The sequence below is a fragment of the Triturus cristatus genome, chromosome 5_2 (genome assembly GCF_964204655.1).
Source record: "Triturus cristatus chromosome 5_2, aTriCri1.1, whole genome shotgun sequence".
Lineage (NCBI taxonomy): Eukaryota > Metazoa > Chordata > Amphibia > Caudata > Salamandridae > Triturus > Triturus cristatus.
Genome location: NC_140588.1, coordinates 727208773 through 727228010, shown reverse-complemented (window position 1 = coordinate 727228010; position 19238 = coordinate 727208773). Strand labels below are relative to the sequence as shown.

At 46.5% G+C, this 19238-nt stretch overlaps 1 protein-coding gene across 2 annotated transcripts in view; it reads right to left on the bottom strand.

Annotated features, from left to right (window-relative positions):
- The window catches only part of BRWD3 (bromodomain and WD repeat domain containing 3), a 1513493-nt gene that overhangs the window by 1347230 nt on the left and 147025 nt on the right, over positions 1–19238 (bottom strand). For both annotated transcript variants that reach the window (XM_085607835.1, XM_085607833.1), the window contains 2 exons: positions 12152–12222; positions 11888–11988 (listed from right to left, as the gene is read on the bottom strand). In XM_085607835.1, the coding sequence (XP_085463961.1) occupies positions 11888–11988; positions 12152–12222 (172 nt within the window). The remainder of the gene's footprint in view (positions 1–11887; positions 11989–12151; positions 12223–19238) is intronic.

Here is a 19238-nt window from a genome sequence, read left to right as displayed (position 1 = left end):
TCTGGAAGGAGGAAGGAGTGAGCGATCATTTGAACGCGGATGCACCTCCGCGTACGAAGCACCCGTCCGTGAGTGCGCCGGTCTGAGGTGCAGTCGGAGCTAATATATATATATATATATATATATATATATATATATATATATATATATATTATATTATCTACTGAAGGTCGCCAGTAGATAGTTATAGTTAGGACCGTGTTTCCAAAGGAAATCTGAAAATTCTATTTTGAATAACTTTGGCGCCGGTTGACGTATCATCGCGAAATTTTCAAAACTAATGGGGCGCTCCGCTCAGCTCCTACCCTGAAAGTCTCGGGATGATTCGTCAAGTGGGGGCTGAGAAAAAAGGGGGGGCCCAAAACGCGTTTTCCCCATGCATTTTCCCATAGGACCTTTAGTCGAAGGTACAGCCCGAATGGCTGAACAGAATTACTTGAAATTTGGCAAAGAGGTAGTCCTCAGGTCAGGGATGTGCCTTTTGCATATATGGTGTCAATCTGTTCAGTAGTTTCTGAGAAAATTGCACTTAAAAGTACATAAATATCTATAAGCGCGCACCGTGCGCGCACCTTAACGTGCACGAGCGTAATTGTGATTGGTGGTTACAGGTCAGTCAACATTCGAATCGGTCGAAATCAGGAAGTGTCTTTCACTGTGTGTGACAGTGAAAAAGAAAGGTGGAGAACGTGAAAAGGGCCAGGGTACAGAGTTCCTGACCCCCTAGCTTTTGTCAGGGGGTCCCTGAAGGACCACGAAGGGTGAAAAAAACAAAAATCATTAACAAAATTGAATTAAAAATAAAATTTAAGTGTTTAGATGTTAGGTGGCTCTAAAAAGAGCCGTTGTGTTAATTGAGGACCAGAGGAACAAAAAAATGAAAGAAATTATGAGGTGCCGCATGTGTACTGCTGTATCTTGCTCTCTATTAGGGGAATGCTGGTGTCACCATAAGAGAGAAGAGCATTGCACGCATTGCACCGTATATGCACCCTCTTGAACAGAGAGTGCATATCCAGAGGAACAGAAGCAGGTGAAGCTGCCGCCGCAGATGAAGTGCTCGGCTGAGCTGCCGATGATGTGCTCGGCTGAGCTGCTGCGGATGTGCTCGGCTGAGCTGCTGGAGGGTTGTCTCTAGCAGCTCGAGCAAAAGCCCCAGGATGTACTCCTTTAACGTGCCTGATAATAGTGTAAATACTAAAAGAGTATTTCTTTTTAGGATCTCCTCTTGATAAGACAACCCCACAAATAGTGCAGGTGACTTTTGGAGCATTCACCTTCTTCTGCCCCTCTGGAAATGTAAAACATTGCCATATAAAAGAGTCTTTCTGTTTCCTCTGTCTCTGTAGCACAAGGGTCTCCTGCTCACTCCCAGAAGATGACTGCTGCTCTGCCATTCTCAAGTACTGGAGTACTGGAAAAGCTGCTCAGCTCCTTCTCCCAGGGAATCAGAAGAAATAATGAGGGGAGTGGGTGTGGTGTTGGAAGTTTCTGGAACTGAAACTACTATAAACCAATGAAAAGTGTTGTTTCTTAATCACATGACCTGAAACTACTATAAACCAATGAAAAGTGTTGTTTCTTAATCACATGACTTGCCGTGCGCGCACACGAAGCACGCGCGCATGCGCGTACGGAGCACGCGCGTACGGAGCATGCGCGTACGGAGCATGCGCGCATGCGCGTACGGAGCGCGTGGCACGTACGGAGCACGCGCGCATGCGCATACGGAGCACGCGGCGGGTACGGAGCACGTGCGCATACACGTACGGAGCACGCACGACGTACGCATGCGCACGTGGTGCACGTACGCATGCGCACACGGAGCGCGTACGCATGCGCGCACCGTGAGCGCACGGGCAAAAACCCTTAAAAAAAAAAAAAAGTTTATAGAAGATATTAACTATGCTGTTCAACTTTATCCAAATAAAAAATAAAAAAGCTGAGCCATTCCATATTACAGGATACAGTCAATCTATAACTATATACATAGGTAGCTTATTGTAAAATAAATATTTACAAAATATAATAATACATTCATAAATTAGCATTTAAAAAACCTTGCAAATTCACTTAAAAAACCATAGGTTTCACACACGTTATAGTTAGGAATTAGCATTTAAAAAACCTTGCAAATTCACTGAAAAAACCATAGGTTTCACACACGTTATAGTTAGGAATTAGCATTTAAAAAACCTTGCAAGTTCACTGAAAATAACTTGCGCGCCCGCAATCCACTGCTGATGACGTCACATATTACATCACTCATGACATGGTCAGTGACATCACTCATGACATCACTGATGACATCTCAAATGACATCACTGATGACATCACCCTTGTGTATGAGTGGCAGACCTCCTCTTATCCTAATATAAACTTTGATACACACATTGAAAAATACAACCTAAGGTTTTGAATACTATAGAGATACCAATACCAGTTAGAACTTAGAACAACCTATTCAGTAATTCCAAAATCTACATGCGCATCCACTCATTCATCAACACTTCTATATAGTCACTCATACATGTACTCAGTCATCATATGTACTCATACACCTATACATCCTGTTACACACCTACACTCATACATAGAGTTACTCACACACATACTCACACATGCAAATAAACATCCATTTACTTGCATGTACAGCTATACACACACCAGTACACTTACTTCTACAGAAACGTACACATACTTACTCTCTAAAACAATCACTTATAGAAACACATACTTTTTATACAGGAACTCTTCCAATCTCTCACTCTCATATATCCTCACTTATATACATCAATACTCACATATACTAGTTCAAAACATATGGACTTACTCATAAAGACACTATTGAGACAGTTATTCACTCTCTTACTCACCCATACACACACTCATCCACCCATACTGTCCTGCTCACATACTGTCTTCAAAATACATGCAAACAGTGAGTCACTCATTCATGCATCCATATCCTAAGTAACATCCCCCACTGAACCATACAGACACTCATACTGATACTCTAAAAACGAACTAATAACCCATATACACACTCGTGTAGCTACTCACCAACCCATGCAGCCACTTATACAAAAAGCGAGACACTGATATAGATATTTAAATATTTAAACATTACTCACTAATACTTGTATTCACTAAGATACTGTTAATAAGTCAGTTATACAATTAATTTTACAAAAAAAACCCATCTATTTAGACACTTATTTACCCATTTTTTCTTCCATTAACCTTTAGATATACATATATAAAAAAAAATATTTTTCAGAAAGACACACATTCACTGGATGATGTCATCAGTGATGTCATCAGTGATGTCATTTGAGATTTCATCAGTGATGTCATGAGTGATGTCACTGACCATGTCATGTGTGATGTAATATGTGACGTCATCAGCAGTGGATTGCGGGCGCGCAAGTTATAGTTAGCTGAACTAACTATAACAGGGGAATTTCAATGGTTTTTTACGAGTGAAATGTCCAGCTAACTATAACATGTGTGAAACCTATGGTTTTTTCAGTGAATTTGCAAGGTTTTTTAAATGCTAATTCCTAACTATAACGTGTGCGAAACCTATGGTTTTTTCAGTGAATATATATATATACACACACACACACACATATATACACACACATATATACATACATACATTTTTTAAATAGAAATCTTTAATTTTAAAGGAGGTGGGAAGAAAAAAGGCTCACCTTACATAATGAGATTACGTAGCACCATTTGTCCCACTGTTGTATCAGCATTACTGGCAGTTTCAAGATAGAAGTGCTTGGTAAAGGTGTGCCTGCTGGACCAAGTCGCTGCTCTGCAACTTTATTGAATAGACACACCAGCAAGGAGAGCTGTAGATGATGAGACTGCTCTCGTAGAATGCGTTTTAACCGTTGCATGCAGAGGCTTGCCAGCTTGCTGATGGCTACATTGAATTGCACATGAGATCCAACGTGCAATAGTCTGTTTAGTCACTGGATGTCCTTTCCTAATCTTTCCATAGGCTACAAAAAGCTGATCAGCTTTACGGATATGGGCTGTCTTTTGTAAATAAAACTTTAAACATCTCTTAACATCCAGAGAATGTAAAGCCCTTTCCGCTGGTGACTGAGGATTAGGGAAGAAAGTCTTCAAAATGACTGGCTCATTTAAGTGGAAATCCGATGATACTTTAGGAATAAAGGCAGGATTTGCTCGAAGCACAACATAGTCCTTAGTAAATTGGAGAAAAGGGTGTCGAGTTGTGAAAGCATGTATGTTGCTTACTCGTTTAGCCAAAGTAAGAGCCAAAAGAAGTGATGTTTTCCATAAAATGAATTTAAAATAAGCCCTATGAATGGGCTCAAACACCCTTTCATGAGTTGTGCCAACACAATGTTCAGATGCCAATGCGGAGGTGGGCGCCTATTTGGTGGAAACATTCTAAATATTCCCTTAAGATTTTTTTTTTTTAATTCTAGAAGACCAAAGAGATTGTGATCCATTTTGTTGTCGAAATCTGGAAATTGCAGCAAGGAAAACCTTAATTGTAGAGTGAGAGAGGCCAGATTTTGCCAGTTGTAAGAAAAAGGGCAATAGCTGCTCTGGTGTAGAATGAACAGGGTGCACCTTGGAAGTTTCACACCAAAGACAGAATCTCTTCCACTTAAGTTTATATGTCTTTATAGTGGAGGGCGCTCTGGCGTTAGCAAGAACCTCCCGACAAGCATCAGGTATAACGAAGTCGGCAAACTCATAGTATTCAGACGCCAGGTCGCAGTTCATTATGGGTTTGCACTCGGACAGGAGTAGGAGTTCTGTGAACCAGAACTGGCAAATCCATCTGGGGGCTATGAGAAGTATTCGGCAGGGTTCTTTCCTCCTCTTCCGAAGCACCCTTGGGACTAAAGGAATCAGAGGAAAAGCGTAAGCAAACATTTTTGACCAATATATCGAAAACGCATTCTCGCACGATCCCTGTTGGGGTAGCCAACTTGCAAAGAATGGGCATTTGCAGTTCAGGTTGGTTGCAAATAGATTAAAACTCGGTTTGCCCCACAACCGAAAAATGTATACTAACGTTGGTTGATGAAGCTCCCATTCGTGGTTGGATGTAATTGACCTGCTCAGAGAGTCCGCTAGGATGTTGGTCACTGCTGGAACATGTACTGCCATCAATGTTATCCGATGTTGTATAGCCCAGTCCCATATTAGTTGAGCTTGGCGGGATAACAAGGCTGATTTTGTGCCCCCTTGCTTGTTTAAATAATGCATGCTCGTTGTGTTGTCTGTCTGACTCAATACTGAAGCTCCTTGTATTATGGAGCGAAAGGATTTCAGAGCCAGGAATATCACCAACAACTCTAATAGGTTTATATGTAAAGGTCTTTGCTGAGCGTTCCCATTTTCCTTTTACTGTCAGTCCTTGTAGATGTGCTCCTCACCCCTCGAGGGATGCATCTGTTGTCAGTAAGAAACTTGGTGCATCAACCACAAACGATAGGCCTGCTGATATGTTTGGGATGTGTGTCCACCATAGTAACGCATTTTTTTTATCTGAGATGTTATTCTGTTGACATCGTCGAAGGATTCTTAGACCAGCAACCATTGTTTGTCCAACTCCTCTTGGAAGGATCTCATTCGCAGACGACAGTTGAGAACCAGTGGAATGCAGGAGGATAACATTCCCAGAAGCGACTTGAACCTTCGGACAGAAATTGACTTTTTTGCAAGTAATAGAGCTGCCAACTTGTAAATCCTTAGTTGCCTTTCTTGCCCCTAAGAACGTCTTTACCTTTGAACTGGGATTTTGCTACATTTATCGATAGGCACAGTGATTGGAACAGAGTAAGGCATCTCTGAGTGTGGCTGTTTGTGACTGAAAATTATTTCGCCTTTATGAGGCAGTCTATAGGTAAGGAAATATTTGGACTCCATCTTGACGGAGATGAGCTGCCACCGGTGCCAAGACCTTGGTGAACACTCGGGGCACTGAATGAAGGCCAAATGGTAGGACTTTGAATTGGAAATGTCTGCCAGCCACTCTGAGGTGCAGGAATTTTCTGGGTCTGGGAAGGATAGGGACATGAAAATAAGCATCCTGAAGGTCCAGGGTTGTCATGAAATCCTCCTGACTTATCAACTGAAGCACTTCCTGAAGAGGCAACATTCCAAAAGGATTATTTCTTTAGGAACTTGTTGAGGGAACGAAGGTCTAGAATGGGTCACCACTGCCCCGATTTCTTTTTTATCAGGAAGAACCTTGAGTAAAAACCTGTTCCCCTTTGTAAATTTGGTACCACTTCGATCGCTCCTTTCTTCAACATTATTTTTATTTGGGACAAAAGTTCTTTTAAATGGGCAGGAGGAGGACCTCTGGGAGGATAATTTAGAGGAATCTTCACAAATTCCAAAGTGTGACCTATGGAAATTATGTCTAAAACCCATCTGTCCGTAGTTATTGTAGACCATTTGGAGAAGAAATGGGAGCTTCTTGCTCCAACTTTTATCGGATTGATGGGAAAAGTTGTTGGCAGTGGGCAGTTGACACTGTTTCTTGGAATTATCTCTGCCGTTGTAGGTGGTTTTACCCCTGTAATGTTTGTAGGATGCAGCCGGTGGTTGCTTAAATGACAGTTGCTGCTGCGACGATGTGTATCCTGGTTGTCCCTGGTAAGTTTGATATTGTCTAAATTGGTTGTATCCTCCTCGAAATGATGATGAACCACGACCTCTTCCTCCACAAAAGGGCTGCTTTCCAAATTGCAGAGTGCCAAGAGCCTTTGCCGTGTCCGTATCTTTCTTTATTGCCTGGAGGGCTTCATCAATATGTTGGCCAAACAGAGATTCACCATCGTAAGGCATGTCAATCACCTTTGTTTGAACTTCTTGCCTAAAAGAAGTAGCCCTCAACCAGCCCTGATGCCTCAGGACCGCAGCCCCAGCCAGCTGGGGAAATCCTGTGGAAGAGACATCCACAGCGCAATCAATGATCTCAGCCGAGATCCTCTCTCACGCTGTAGAATTTTTAATGCTTCGGCCTTAGAGACCTCAGGCAACAGCTCTATAAATGGCGAAATGTCCGACCACATTTGCCTGTCTTATCTGCCTAAAATAGCAAGTAAATTGGCCGCTCTGACAGTCGTTGCCGTCACGATGGAAAACTTGTTGCCAATAGAATCGAGACGTCATCCATCTCTATCAGGAGGAGCCGATAACGGAGATGAAGGATTACTAGCACGACCTTGTGCCGGCTGGGGTATAACCGAGTCGGGTTTAGGTTGTCCAATAAGACAGGCAAGAGAGTTATCTGGACCTTCATATTTATAATCGAATGTTGGCAAAACTGCAGGAATTGAGGCTGGGCAGGAATTGAGGCTGGGGATTTATGACCTTTAATCCTTCTTGCTATATGAAGTCCACAATAGGGATAGCGCGGACCTGTTTCCTTGTTTGTTCCTTAAAATCGTATAAGAAACAGTCATCCTGTTTGGTGACCATAGAAAGTTGGAACCTCTGCGACGCCCTTTTCATCAGAATATGGAAACCTCCTATATCTGCAGGTGGCGAGTCTATAGGAGGAGGTGTGGAAGGTGATGGTGTCTGGATTTGGTAGTCATCCCATTCGATAGGAAGGCATCCTTCATCCAATTCTCCCTCTTCCCTTTCTTCATCCGTAGTGCGAGTCTCTTCCGGATGTTGTGACACTGTGGCCACAGGAGAAACTGGAGGGGGCGATCTGATGAGCAAGGAAGGTTGCGGAATAGGTGTCTGTGGAATGGAAGATGCCGGCTTCAAGGGAGGAAACCTGCGGTAATAATACTCTACCATGTGTTGTAAATTTGAGACAAGAGACATCGGCATTTGCACTGTCTGAATTGCTTGTCTTTCTTGAGTAGTAGCCTCTGGGTAATAATCGTAATTATCATCATCATCCTGACACTTAATAAGACGTTCGGAAGGACTTTGAGCAGCACGAAACCTCTCGTCATCCTCTGAATCCTCTTCATCAGCTCTATAGTCAAAAAGGAGATACCTTACTTGGAGAGGTATGCAACAGTAAAAGAATGTCTTGGGAATTCTCTCTCTTCGGAAGCCCTGAAGCATCCTCTAACACTGATGGTGGTACAAGCATTGATGAAGATGTTAAGGGTACTACAGACATCAAAGTTGAAGATTTAACCAATGGTTCTTCCGTCATCGTTATGGCCGTCGACGAACTGCGTTGACGAAGATCTGCATCGGAAAACTTAAGCACAGTCTATGAGGCTACCGTCGACGAAGGAGATTTATTCTTCAAAGACGTCGACAGTCTCGTAGGCGATGAAGCTTCCGTTGACGAGGGTCCCGACAAGGGCCGCTTCTTCTTCAAGGACGAGGATGACAAGGACAACGTAAGAGGTCTCACCTTCACCGATACAAACATTGACGGAGAAGATGCCGACGACATAATCACCTTGGGCTGAGGAGATGAAGTAGACGTCGTCGTCATCGTGGTGACGGATGATCTCGTCCTTGAAAGAAACGTCGCTGACCTCGTCGACGAGTCGTCTTTTTTCTGAGGTAAAAGTGTCTCAGGATGAGACTTAAGACGCCTGCTTAGATTTTGAGGAAGATTTGGAGCCGTAGAGGGCACAGAATGACCCTTAGGAAGGGCAGGTGCCTTTTTTGAGGATGAAGGTTGACCTTCTTGCTTAGAGGTGTGATGATGTTTTTTCAGCACCTTAGGAGATACCAACTCCGCCTCACTTGCTCTCTTTTTAGAGGCTTTTGTTCTGAGAGAGGAATCACTCTCCTCATCAGACAAGGGATTGTCTTTAGTATTAGCTTCTGTAGGCACAGAAGAAGACGTCCTTCCCTGTCTCTCAAGGACTTCTGAGAAAAAGTTTTACAGATCTTGCAGTCTCTCACCTGATGATCTAAGTGAAGACAGTAGATACATTTTTTGTGGGGATCATCCAAATGAAGTCATAGCTTTCCACAAGATTCACAGTGTCTGAATAGAGATCTCTTATTCAGAGAACAAAATCTGAAGAAATCTGAAGAAAAAGTTGAGGTACTGAGCAGAGCTCAGGAATCCTCCCTTCACACGACGTGCGGTAGAAAATCTGAGAGCCTGGAGCCTCTGTGGAGATGGTTCTAGAGGGTGCTGTCGCCTGATTGGCTGGAGTTTGGACCATATCTAATGACTAAGACGAGCTATTAAAGTGAATGTTTTTTTCTCTAATAACTTTACTGTTCGACTATTTGTTCATTGCTCTATTGCTATTCTATGTACCGTGGGACTCCCACTTAGACGACGGGTAATGATTCAAGCATGTGAATCTATGAAAGATACCCTAATACTGGAGAATATGAAAATGTCAGAAGAGGCAATCCAGAGCAAATTAAGTTCAATTTAGATGCATGCAAATGATATACTACACACCATTATGGCTTTGGAAGATGGGAACAATCCCCTCTCCAAATTGTTTTGTATGTGGAAAAATTACTGGAGCCATCCACAATGCAACATTGTCCTGTTAATTGATTCGAAAATACTGGTACGCAATCATTTAGACTTTATATGAGGTTCTACACAGGTCAGGTCAAATATTCTTTATTAGGTTCTTTTTACAACCATAAAAGAGAACATCAAAAGTCAAGACAAGAAACAAATGTTATATTATAAAATTCTTAATTATAAAATTCATAGTATTCAATATAAGCTAAAAAAGTACACAGACAATAAAAATATAAATGCTGAAAACTATGTGGTGTCCCCCTGAAAACCATGGTATTAAGAGGCAGTTCATTAGGGATCAAATGAATCAAAAGACAAGTGATCGAGCATGGTGTAATGGTAACTGTAAATTCAATAAAAGTACCATTTACGAATAAATAAAATCATTTTCCAAACAAAATTCTGTAAACGGACTACTGTAGAAATATTTCTATACACCATTAAACTTGTATTCATCGCTCAAAAGCTGGAGATTATACAAAGCCGGCTTGCACTGCCTGAGATTTAAAAATCTTACTAAGGGTATAATAAAATCCCTCATTGGTTTAGTATAGAGTTAACAGAAAAACAAAAAGTGCAACATGCTCTGGGGTGATATAGAGCCCCATAGACATGGTTCGAGTTCAGCACCACAATAAACTTTACGAAGGTTAAAGACCAAGGAATGTGCAATGCTGAACCTAAATCTAATAAAATAAAACGTTTTCAAGTGACAAAAGAAAAAAGAGAGTTATGGCTCTACATATGGGGAGCGAACTAAAGAAATATTCCAAAACCCTTCCAGTCTCCAAGTGTTCACTGGTCATCTTTAAAACACATAAAAGTTCCCCTTTCAATTCTATTTTTTAAATCTTGGCAATTTGTTCAGGGTTAAAAAAACAATGTACTATTCCCACTGTCTCTAGCTGCCTTTTTATGTAACTAAGCCATGGTATCCTATGCATATGATCATCGCTAAAGCAATCCAGTATTAATGCACCATTGGGAGTCGGCTCATCTTTTTACCATACTGTGTGCCATAGCAAAGTTGGAGCAATTTGTATACGGTGGCTTAAACAAGTAAGACCCAGTTCATTGTGACAAAGAATAATTGGGAGACAACTTGGGACTGTTAGTAATCATCTACGGAAATTATTCTCCACTGCATGAAGGCGAGACGTATTACAAAAGCCCCACACTCCAGCCCCATGCAAGGTTATAGAGAACAAGCGAGCCTTACAGATGTTAATAATTGAACTACTAGGTCTGGATCCTAATTTCTCGGTAAACCTGAACAGTGCCTCCAAATTTTTGTTGAAACTACTAACCCTAGTTTCAACCAAATGATGCCAAGATCCTTTCTGGTCGCAGCGGACACCTAAATATGAAAAAGTTGGAACATAAGACATCCTCTCATTGCTGATATAACAATTTTAAAAGGGGGGGTGGTAGGGGAATTGCCTACCGCCATGGTATAAGACTTGTATTTGGTCTTCAGACCCAAAACAGACATAAAATCATTAAATCTAGGGACAAGCGTTTGGAGGCCCACACCGGTTCTAGACATCAGCACACAGTCATCGGCATAAAGTAATGCCGGAAGATTTCTAATACCCATCTTGGGGACATCAACATGCCCGTGATTCATATAACTTGCCAAATCATTGATATAAAGACAGAAGAAAGGGGCAAGCACGCACCCTTGGCGAACCCCACGGTTCATTTTGATGCGAGAGTTAAGTACCCGTCCGTCCAATACCTGACCCTCCCAGTCACATCCTGATGCATCTGTGCTAGGAAATGAACTAGAGAGGTCTCTATGCCCAGATCCAACTTTTTTTCCATAAGTTTCCCTCTCTCCACCCAGGCAAATGCTGATGTAAGGTCCATAAAACCCAGATAGAGGGAACCATTCTTAACTACTGTGTATGAGGTTCTACACATTCGTAATACCATATGAAAGAAAACTTGCATTGTTTGGTATAATGGAGGAGGCAGGTTTCCTTCCCTAGAGTCGCAAGAATGCCGGTTGGTTAGGGATTTTGACTAGCTAAACGAAACATTGCAACACCCTTGACATTTTCTAAGGCTCCATTGACAAGGGAATGGCTGCTAAGCATAGACAGAAAAGCCACAAGGGAGACGTCAACATACCAGGCATGGGGCTGCACTCAAAATTACCAAAACATGTGGGGCCTCTAGATGTCCAACTTTGGTCTAGATCTATAAGCTAGACAAGTGACAAAAGATACACAGGGCTACACTTTTCTCATTATTAAATAGATCAATATATGATGTACACTGATGTGCACAACAGTTGACATGCATTGTGACACAGATGATGTTCGTGAATTGTAAGTTAAATAAAAATATTGTTAATAAGAGCATAGCAAGCATGAATTCAAAACTCACCAGATGGGACTCCAGTTCTGCAATTTTCTCAGGGGGATTTGTGCCAATGTAGTATATTCTTATCACATGGTCAGTGCTGCCTGTGGCTATGAACATTCCACCTAAAAGATCAATCAGGCAATTTCAATCAGACAAGTATGAAATGTATTACAAACCAAACAAGCATTCATAATTGTAAATTAAAACATTTCCATAGAGGCTCAGCAATAACATCACTGAAACATATACACCTATATTTCAGATGGAAAGAATGTGGAAACATACCGGAACTAAACGACGAGCAGGAAATTTGAACTCCGGGCCTTGACCTTTCAGCAAATTTATATGGGTGGTCTCTTAAACAAGGAAAGACAAAACACTTGTTTAATATTTGGGAAGAAGATAGCTTTGGACAATGTATTTCCCCTTACACTTGAGACAGTCATTTGTCATAATAAAAGCAGTAATTTAAACAAAATCAACATATTGTAAAGCTATGCTCCTGATTTTACCAGGATATGATCAGAATATGCCACCAACATTTGGATTACTAGTTTACCTGAGCTAGAAACATATTTGTGAAATTTGCTATTTATTTTGTGTAGGAAGCTAGCTCTCCATAAAGTACACTAAAAAGAAGTACACTGTGCAAAGAGAGTGGGTTCCCAATTGGTTTACAGAGGCTAAAGTTGATAATACTAGTGCTCTCTTTTGTGGAAGTGTGGGCAAGTAGTTAGGCTTATCAGAGAGTAATGCTAAGCATTTGTTGTACTCGAAGAGGCAATAAAATGAGACACACTCAAAGAATAAATCCAAGACTAAATTAGAAAAATAACACCACCTGGGTTCTATTGAGAGCCAGGTGCTGGTAAGGCTGGTAGCTGGCACTATGGAGAAGGGGGAGCACCTGAAAAATAGGCTGCACTGGGGGACTTGCGGGCAAGTTCGAGGGCTCCACAACAGGGGCTCAGGCCGCAAGGGGTCTTGGAGCAGAGGGGTACAGCCAGTGTGTTGGGACCTGGGCTGGGAGCAGAGGAGTTTGGTCGGCTGGGCTGCATGTGCAAAGATGCACTTCGAAGCCAGGGACAAACAGCTGACAGGGGCAAAATCAAAGCAGCTGTGCCACTATCAAAGTGGATCGCAGGGATGCTGACGTCTCTTGATGGCTACTTGGACCTGGTGCAGTGACAATTCAGACTAGAAACTCACTGTCGGTGTTTGGTGCAGGGTGTCCGGTACCCCGGGGGTTGGTGCTGCACGGCTACGGTTGGTACTGGTGTCTTGATACTCGGTGGGGAGACAGATATGACCTTCCAGAGCACAAGTATTTTCTCCTTGGTCTGCGGCATCGCTAGTGCAGTGGAGCTGCAAGGTGGTGGACCGGACTCTGATAGTCGGAGCCTAAGGACTGCAGGGGAGACTGTATGTGGTTTCTGAAGTGCTGGCAGGCTACCCAAGGCTGTGGTAGCTCTCCAGCTCACAAGACAAGTAATTCTGTCGCAACTGTCGAGAGAGGGTGAAGGAGAGCAGGTTTTCACGGCAACTTGAGAGGCCCAGATCGCACTAAACCAAAGGCAACTGGGCCTTTGAAGCTTCCCACTCTGGAATACCCATCCAGCTTGGAGGAGGTGTAATCATCTCTGCCCACAGCAGGCTTTGTTCCTGACCTTCGAGAGCGAAGGCTCTCACCTCAGGACGTCAGAAACCTGTCTATGGTGGCTGGCTGGTCAAGACCAGTCAGTCAACACACTAGTAGTTGGTAGATTTTCAGGGGACACTGCTAAGGTATCCTCTGGGTGCATTTATTAATAAATCCAGCACTGGCATCAGTGTGGGTTTATTAAGACATGGTGTTTGCTACCAAACACATTGGGGTACAGTGAAGCCCTCATGTAGCTGGTGAACCCGTAATGACAAGTGTCCAGCCCATATACTCATTATGGCTTCCCTGTGCACTGACAATATTGAAGGGTGAAGTTAGAGATCACTGGGTAATATCTACTCTTGCTGATATGCCCAAACATGGGTACAGTGCACCCTGCCATAGGGCTGTTAGGCCTGCCGTTGGGGTTACTTACCTATACCACATGTAGCTCTGGCAGGCATGTCGACTCTTCGGTTTTCTATGCACCAAGAAACGCAGGCTGCAATGACAGTTTGCATAAGCTTGGTGAGGTGTTCCTTAGGGTGGCACAATTCGTGCTGCAGCCCTTAGGGACCCTCTTTAGTTCCAAGGCCTTATGTACCAGGGGAATCTCCTACTAGTTTCTTACAGAGATCCTAAAGGGGGGCCAATTGTGAAACAATCGTATGGTCTAGGGAAAGAACACTGGTACTGGGGACCTGGTTAGCTTGAACTCAGTACACACTCAGTCAAAGTTGCACCAGATCCCAGGCAAAAAGAGGGGAGGGGGGGGGCGAGTATGTCAAAAGGGGCACTTTCCTGCAGTTGCAAATACAGTAAATCCATAATCATGCGATAAACGCTGCAGCCACACAATCGCATAAATTCACTGCCCCTCATCAGTCATTGTCAATTATTTTAGCAAGAATTTATGCATGAAAGGTAAACAAAATCTAAATATGATTTAATTTAATGCTATTGTTAGCTGGACTAGTTCAAGCTATCCTAAATTAAACATGTAACATAAAAAAAATGCATAATAGATAAAGTAACTAACTCGACTCGCACTCCAGCCATGCAGAGCTTTTGCATCAATAATTTCACAGCAAATGCTGCATGATATTATCAATGATGTCATAGAAGATGTCATGAGTGATGTAATATCTCCCCCACAGCCGGTCGCTCCCACTCCACTGCTCTGCCGCCTACCTGCCTGCCGCTGCCTAGCACCTAGCGCTGCCTAGCGCCTAGCGCTGGTTGGAGACCACCACTCACCTCCTCCACGCCGCCGCCTTCAGCCTGCTGCCTGCGACCTCGCTGGTACCGCCTGCCGCTCTCTGCCTGCCGCAGCTTCCCCTTCACGCCCGCTGACCACCGCCGCTGACCAGGTCACGCCCCCTCCGCTTTTCCCGCCGCCGCTGCCCCGGTCTCCTCCTTCCTGCTCCCGCCTGCAGTCCCGCCTCCCCGCCCTGCCCATTGGCCACCCCGCTCCCGCCTCCTGACTGACCCTCCCTCCCGGCTCCTTATTTATGACGCCACCTCAGCGACCGCGCAGCGGACGCGCGCAGCGGGAGCGCCGACTGAGCGCCGAAGGTGCGCCAAAGGTAAGCCCGTCTGCGCCCGTCCGCGCCTGGCCCGCGCCCAGCGCCAGACCCCCTGGCCCCCGCGCCCGCCGGCCCCCCCGCAGGACCTACAACTTCGCCGCACTCATCGCACTCAAGACCGCCCGAGCCCCCGGATGCTACCGAGCATCCCCGCGACGCACCCACGGACCCTTCGTCTGCAGATCCTGCAACTTCTCCTGCCTCCGAACCTGCACCGCACCCACCAGGACTGGAAGCAACAACCACCTCAAGTGCATCATGCTCAACACCCGCTCCGTCCACCGCCACGCCGTTGAACTCTGGAACCTCCTCGACACCGCATCTCCAGACGTCGCCTTCCTCACAGAAACCTGGATGAACGCCTCCTCAGCCCCCGACGTCGCCATTGCCATCCCGGACGGCTACAAGATCATCAGGAAGGACAGCATCAACCAGATCGGAGGAGGCATCGCCATCGTACACAAGAGCACCGTTCGCATCTCGACTGACTCCATCGACACATTCAGCGCCGCCGAACACCTCCACTTCCAGATCCACACCGACCCCAAGACGACCCTCAGAGGCACCCTCATCTACAGACCCCCGGGACCGCGCGCACAGTTCTGCGACGACATCACGGACTTCATCAGCCCACACGCCCTCCCCTCCACCGACTACATCCTCCTCGGGGACCTCAACTTCCACCTGGAGAACAACAACGACCGCAACACCACCGCCCTGCTGGACAACCTCGCCAACCTCGGACTCAAGCAGCTGGTCAACACCGCCACCCACTACGCCGGCCACACGCTCGACCCTATCTTCTCCTCCAGCATGCACGTCTCCTTCAGCCACTCCACCGGACTCCACTGGACCGACCACAGCTGCGTCCACTTCAGCTTCGCAAAGAAGACGGTCCACCACCACCCGAAGCAGGTTCCTCACAGGAACTGGAGCAAGATCACCGCCTAACAACTCACCACCTCCCTCAGCCAGAACCCACCCGTCAGGACAACGGACCCCAACACAGCAGCCCGCAACCTCACGCAGTGGCTGACCACAAGTGCTGACGCCCTCGCCCCACTGAAGCACCCAATCACCAGGCCCAGAAGCAAGAAGGCTCCCTGGTTCACCGACGAACTCAAGGACTCCAAGAAAGCCTGCCGCACCCTCGAGAAGGCCTGGCTCCTCGACAAGACCGCCGACAACATGACCGCCCTCAAACTCGCCACCCGCAGACATCACCAGCTCATCCGCACCACAAAGAAGAAATCTCTGAAGGAACGACTGGACAAGAACGCCCATGACAGCAAGGAGCTCTTCCACATCGTCAAGGAATTCTCCAACCCCAGCACAGGCAACAACGACATCACCCCCTCGCAGGACCTCTGCGACTGCCTCGCCTCGTACTTCCACCGCAAGATCGCCGACATCCATAACAGCTTCGGCACTCAACCCACGCACCCATCGATCGAACCCACGCACCCAGCCGCCATCCTCCAGGCATGGACCGAGGTTACCACCGTAGACACGACAAGCACGATGAACACCATCCACTCCGGATCTCCGACCGACCCGTGCCCCCACCACGTCTTCAACAAAGTGGCCCCAACCATCGCACCCCACCTCCGAGACATCATCAACACCTCCTTCAACACAGCCACCTTCCCGGAAAGCTGGAAGCACGCCGAGCTCAGCGCACTACTGAAGAAACCAACAGCGGACCCGGCCAAACTCAAGAATTTCCGCCCCATCTCGCTCCTTCCCTTCCCGGCCAAAGTCATCGAAAAGGTCGTCAACAAGCAACTGGCCGCCTTCCTCGAGACGAACGGTTCCCTCGACCCATCGCAGTCTGGATTCAGAGCCAATCACAGCACCGAAACCGCCCTCATCGCAGCCACTGAGGACATCCGAGCCCTGCTCGACAACGGTGAAACAGCGGCACTCATCCTCCTAGACCTCTCCGCTGCATTCGACACTGTATGCCACCGCACCCTAGTCCAACGTCTCAACGACACCGGCATCCAAGGGAAGGCCCTGGACTGGATCACTTCATACCTCTCCAGAAGGACACAGAGAGTACGCCTCCCGCCGTTCCGCTCGGAGGCCACCACAGTCATCTGCGGGGTCCCGCAAGGCTCATCGCTCAGCCCCACTCTCTTCAACATCTACATGAAACCCCTCGCTGCCATCGCTTGCAATCACAACCTGAACATCATCTCCTACGCCGATGACACTCAGCTGATCCTCTCCCTCACCAAAGACCCCGACACCGCCAAGGCGAACCTCCACAAAGGGATGAAAGACGTCGCCGATTGGATGAACAACAGCCGCCTTAAGCTGAACACGGACAAGACGGAAGTCCTCATCCTGGGACAATCGCCCGCCGCATGGGATGACTCCTGGTGGCCGCCAGCCCTAGGCACCGCACCCAAGCCAACAGACCACGCACGCAACTTGGGCATCATCCTGGACTCTTCCCTATCGATGACCAGACAAGTCAACGCAGTCTCCTCATCTTGCTTCCACACACTCCGCATGCTCCGCAAGATCTTCCAATGGATTCCGACAGAGACAAGGAAGACGGTCACCCAGGCCCTCATCACCAGCAGACTGGACTATGGAAACACCCTCTACGCCGGAACCACAGCTAAGCTTCAGAAGAAACTCCAGCGCATCCAGAACGCCTCCGCCCGAATCATCCTGGACGTCCCCTGACGCAGCCACATCTCGAGCCACCTGAGAGACCTACACTGGCTCCCTGTCAACAAGAGGATCACGTTCAGACTCCTCACCCACGCACACAAATCCCTCCACGACCAGGGCCCAAGGTACCTCAACGACCGACTGACCTTCTACCCGCCCACCCGCCAAGTACGTTCATCGAACCTCGCCCTCGCCGTCGTGCCGCGCATTCGGAAAGCCACCGCCGGAGGAAGATCCTTCTCCTACCTTGCGGCCAAGACATGGAACTCCCTGCCCACCCACCTGCGGCTGACCCAGGACCACCTCGCCTTCAGGAAACAGCTCAAGACCTGGCTGTTCGAGCAGTAGCAGACCCCCTTCCCCAAGCGCCTTGAGACCCTTATGGGTGAGTAGTGCGCGATACAAATGACATGATTGATTGATTGATTGATTGAATATGTGGGGTAATTAACAGTGCATGGCGAGAGCGCAAGTTAAAGAAACTGGGGGCACGGGGCTGAAATTTGGATATAAAGGGAGGGAGGCCATGGGAGCCCACTTCCGGGGCCAAAATTGATGTATATAGAAAGGGGGCCTCAAAGCCATGAGAGACCTAAGGAAGCCCATCCTCGGGCTGAAATTTCGAAAAATGGAGGCCATGTGGTACCCCCCTCCGAGCCATGATAAGCCCTGGGGAGCCCACCTCCGGGGCAACATTTTTCAAAATGAGGAGGGGGGTCACATATTCCCTCACCCTGAGCCTGTAAAGACCTTGCTATGTCCCCTATGGGGCCACAATTAATGAAAAAGGGGAGGGGACTGTGCAGCCCTCTCCATCAGTGTAGGAAAGTGGGTTTCTGTTGCAGTAAACCCCCCCCACACACTTTTTGCCAGACTACGGATGCACTTTCACTTGATGTGCCAATCAGGTTGAATGTATGACATTGTTCTGCATTCTGTCCATCAATAGCTCTTTTTGAATCAGGTTCCCAGGGCCTATGTTCCCAAAACTAACCCAATTGGCATCTCTGGCCAAAGGTCCCACAGGTACCCAGGGCACTGTGACCAGGGAAGACCTCGAAGGGTTGCAGCACTTATTGTGCCACCCTTAGAGGCCCTGAACTATCTCTCTCTCTATCTCCCTCTCCCTCACACACTCTCACACACTCTCACACACTCTCACACACTCTCACACACTCTCACACACTCTCACACACTCTCACACACTCTCACACACTCTCACACACTCTCACACACTCTCACACACTCTCACACACTCTCACACACTCTCTCACACACTCTCTCACACACTCTCTCACACACTCTCTCACTCTCTCACTCTCTCACTCTCTCACTCTCTCACTCTCTCACTCTCTCACTCTCTCACTCTCTCACTCTCTCACTCTCTCACACTCTCACTCTCTCACTCTCTCACACTCTCTCACTCTCTCACTCTCACACTCTCTCACTCTCTCACTCT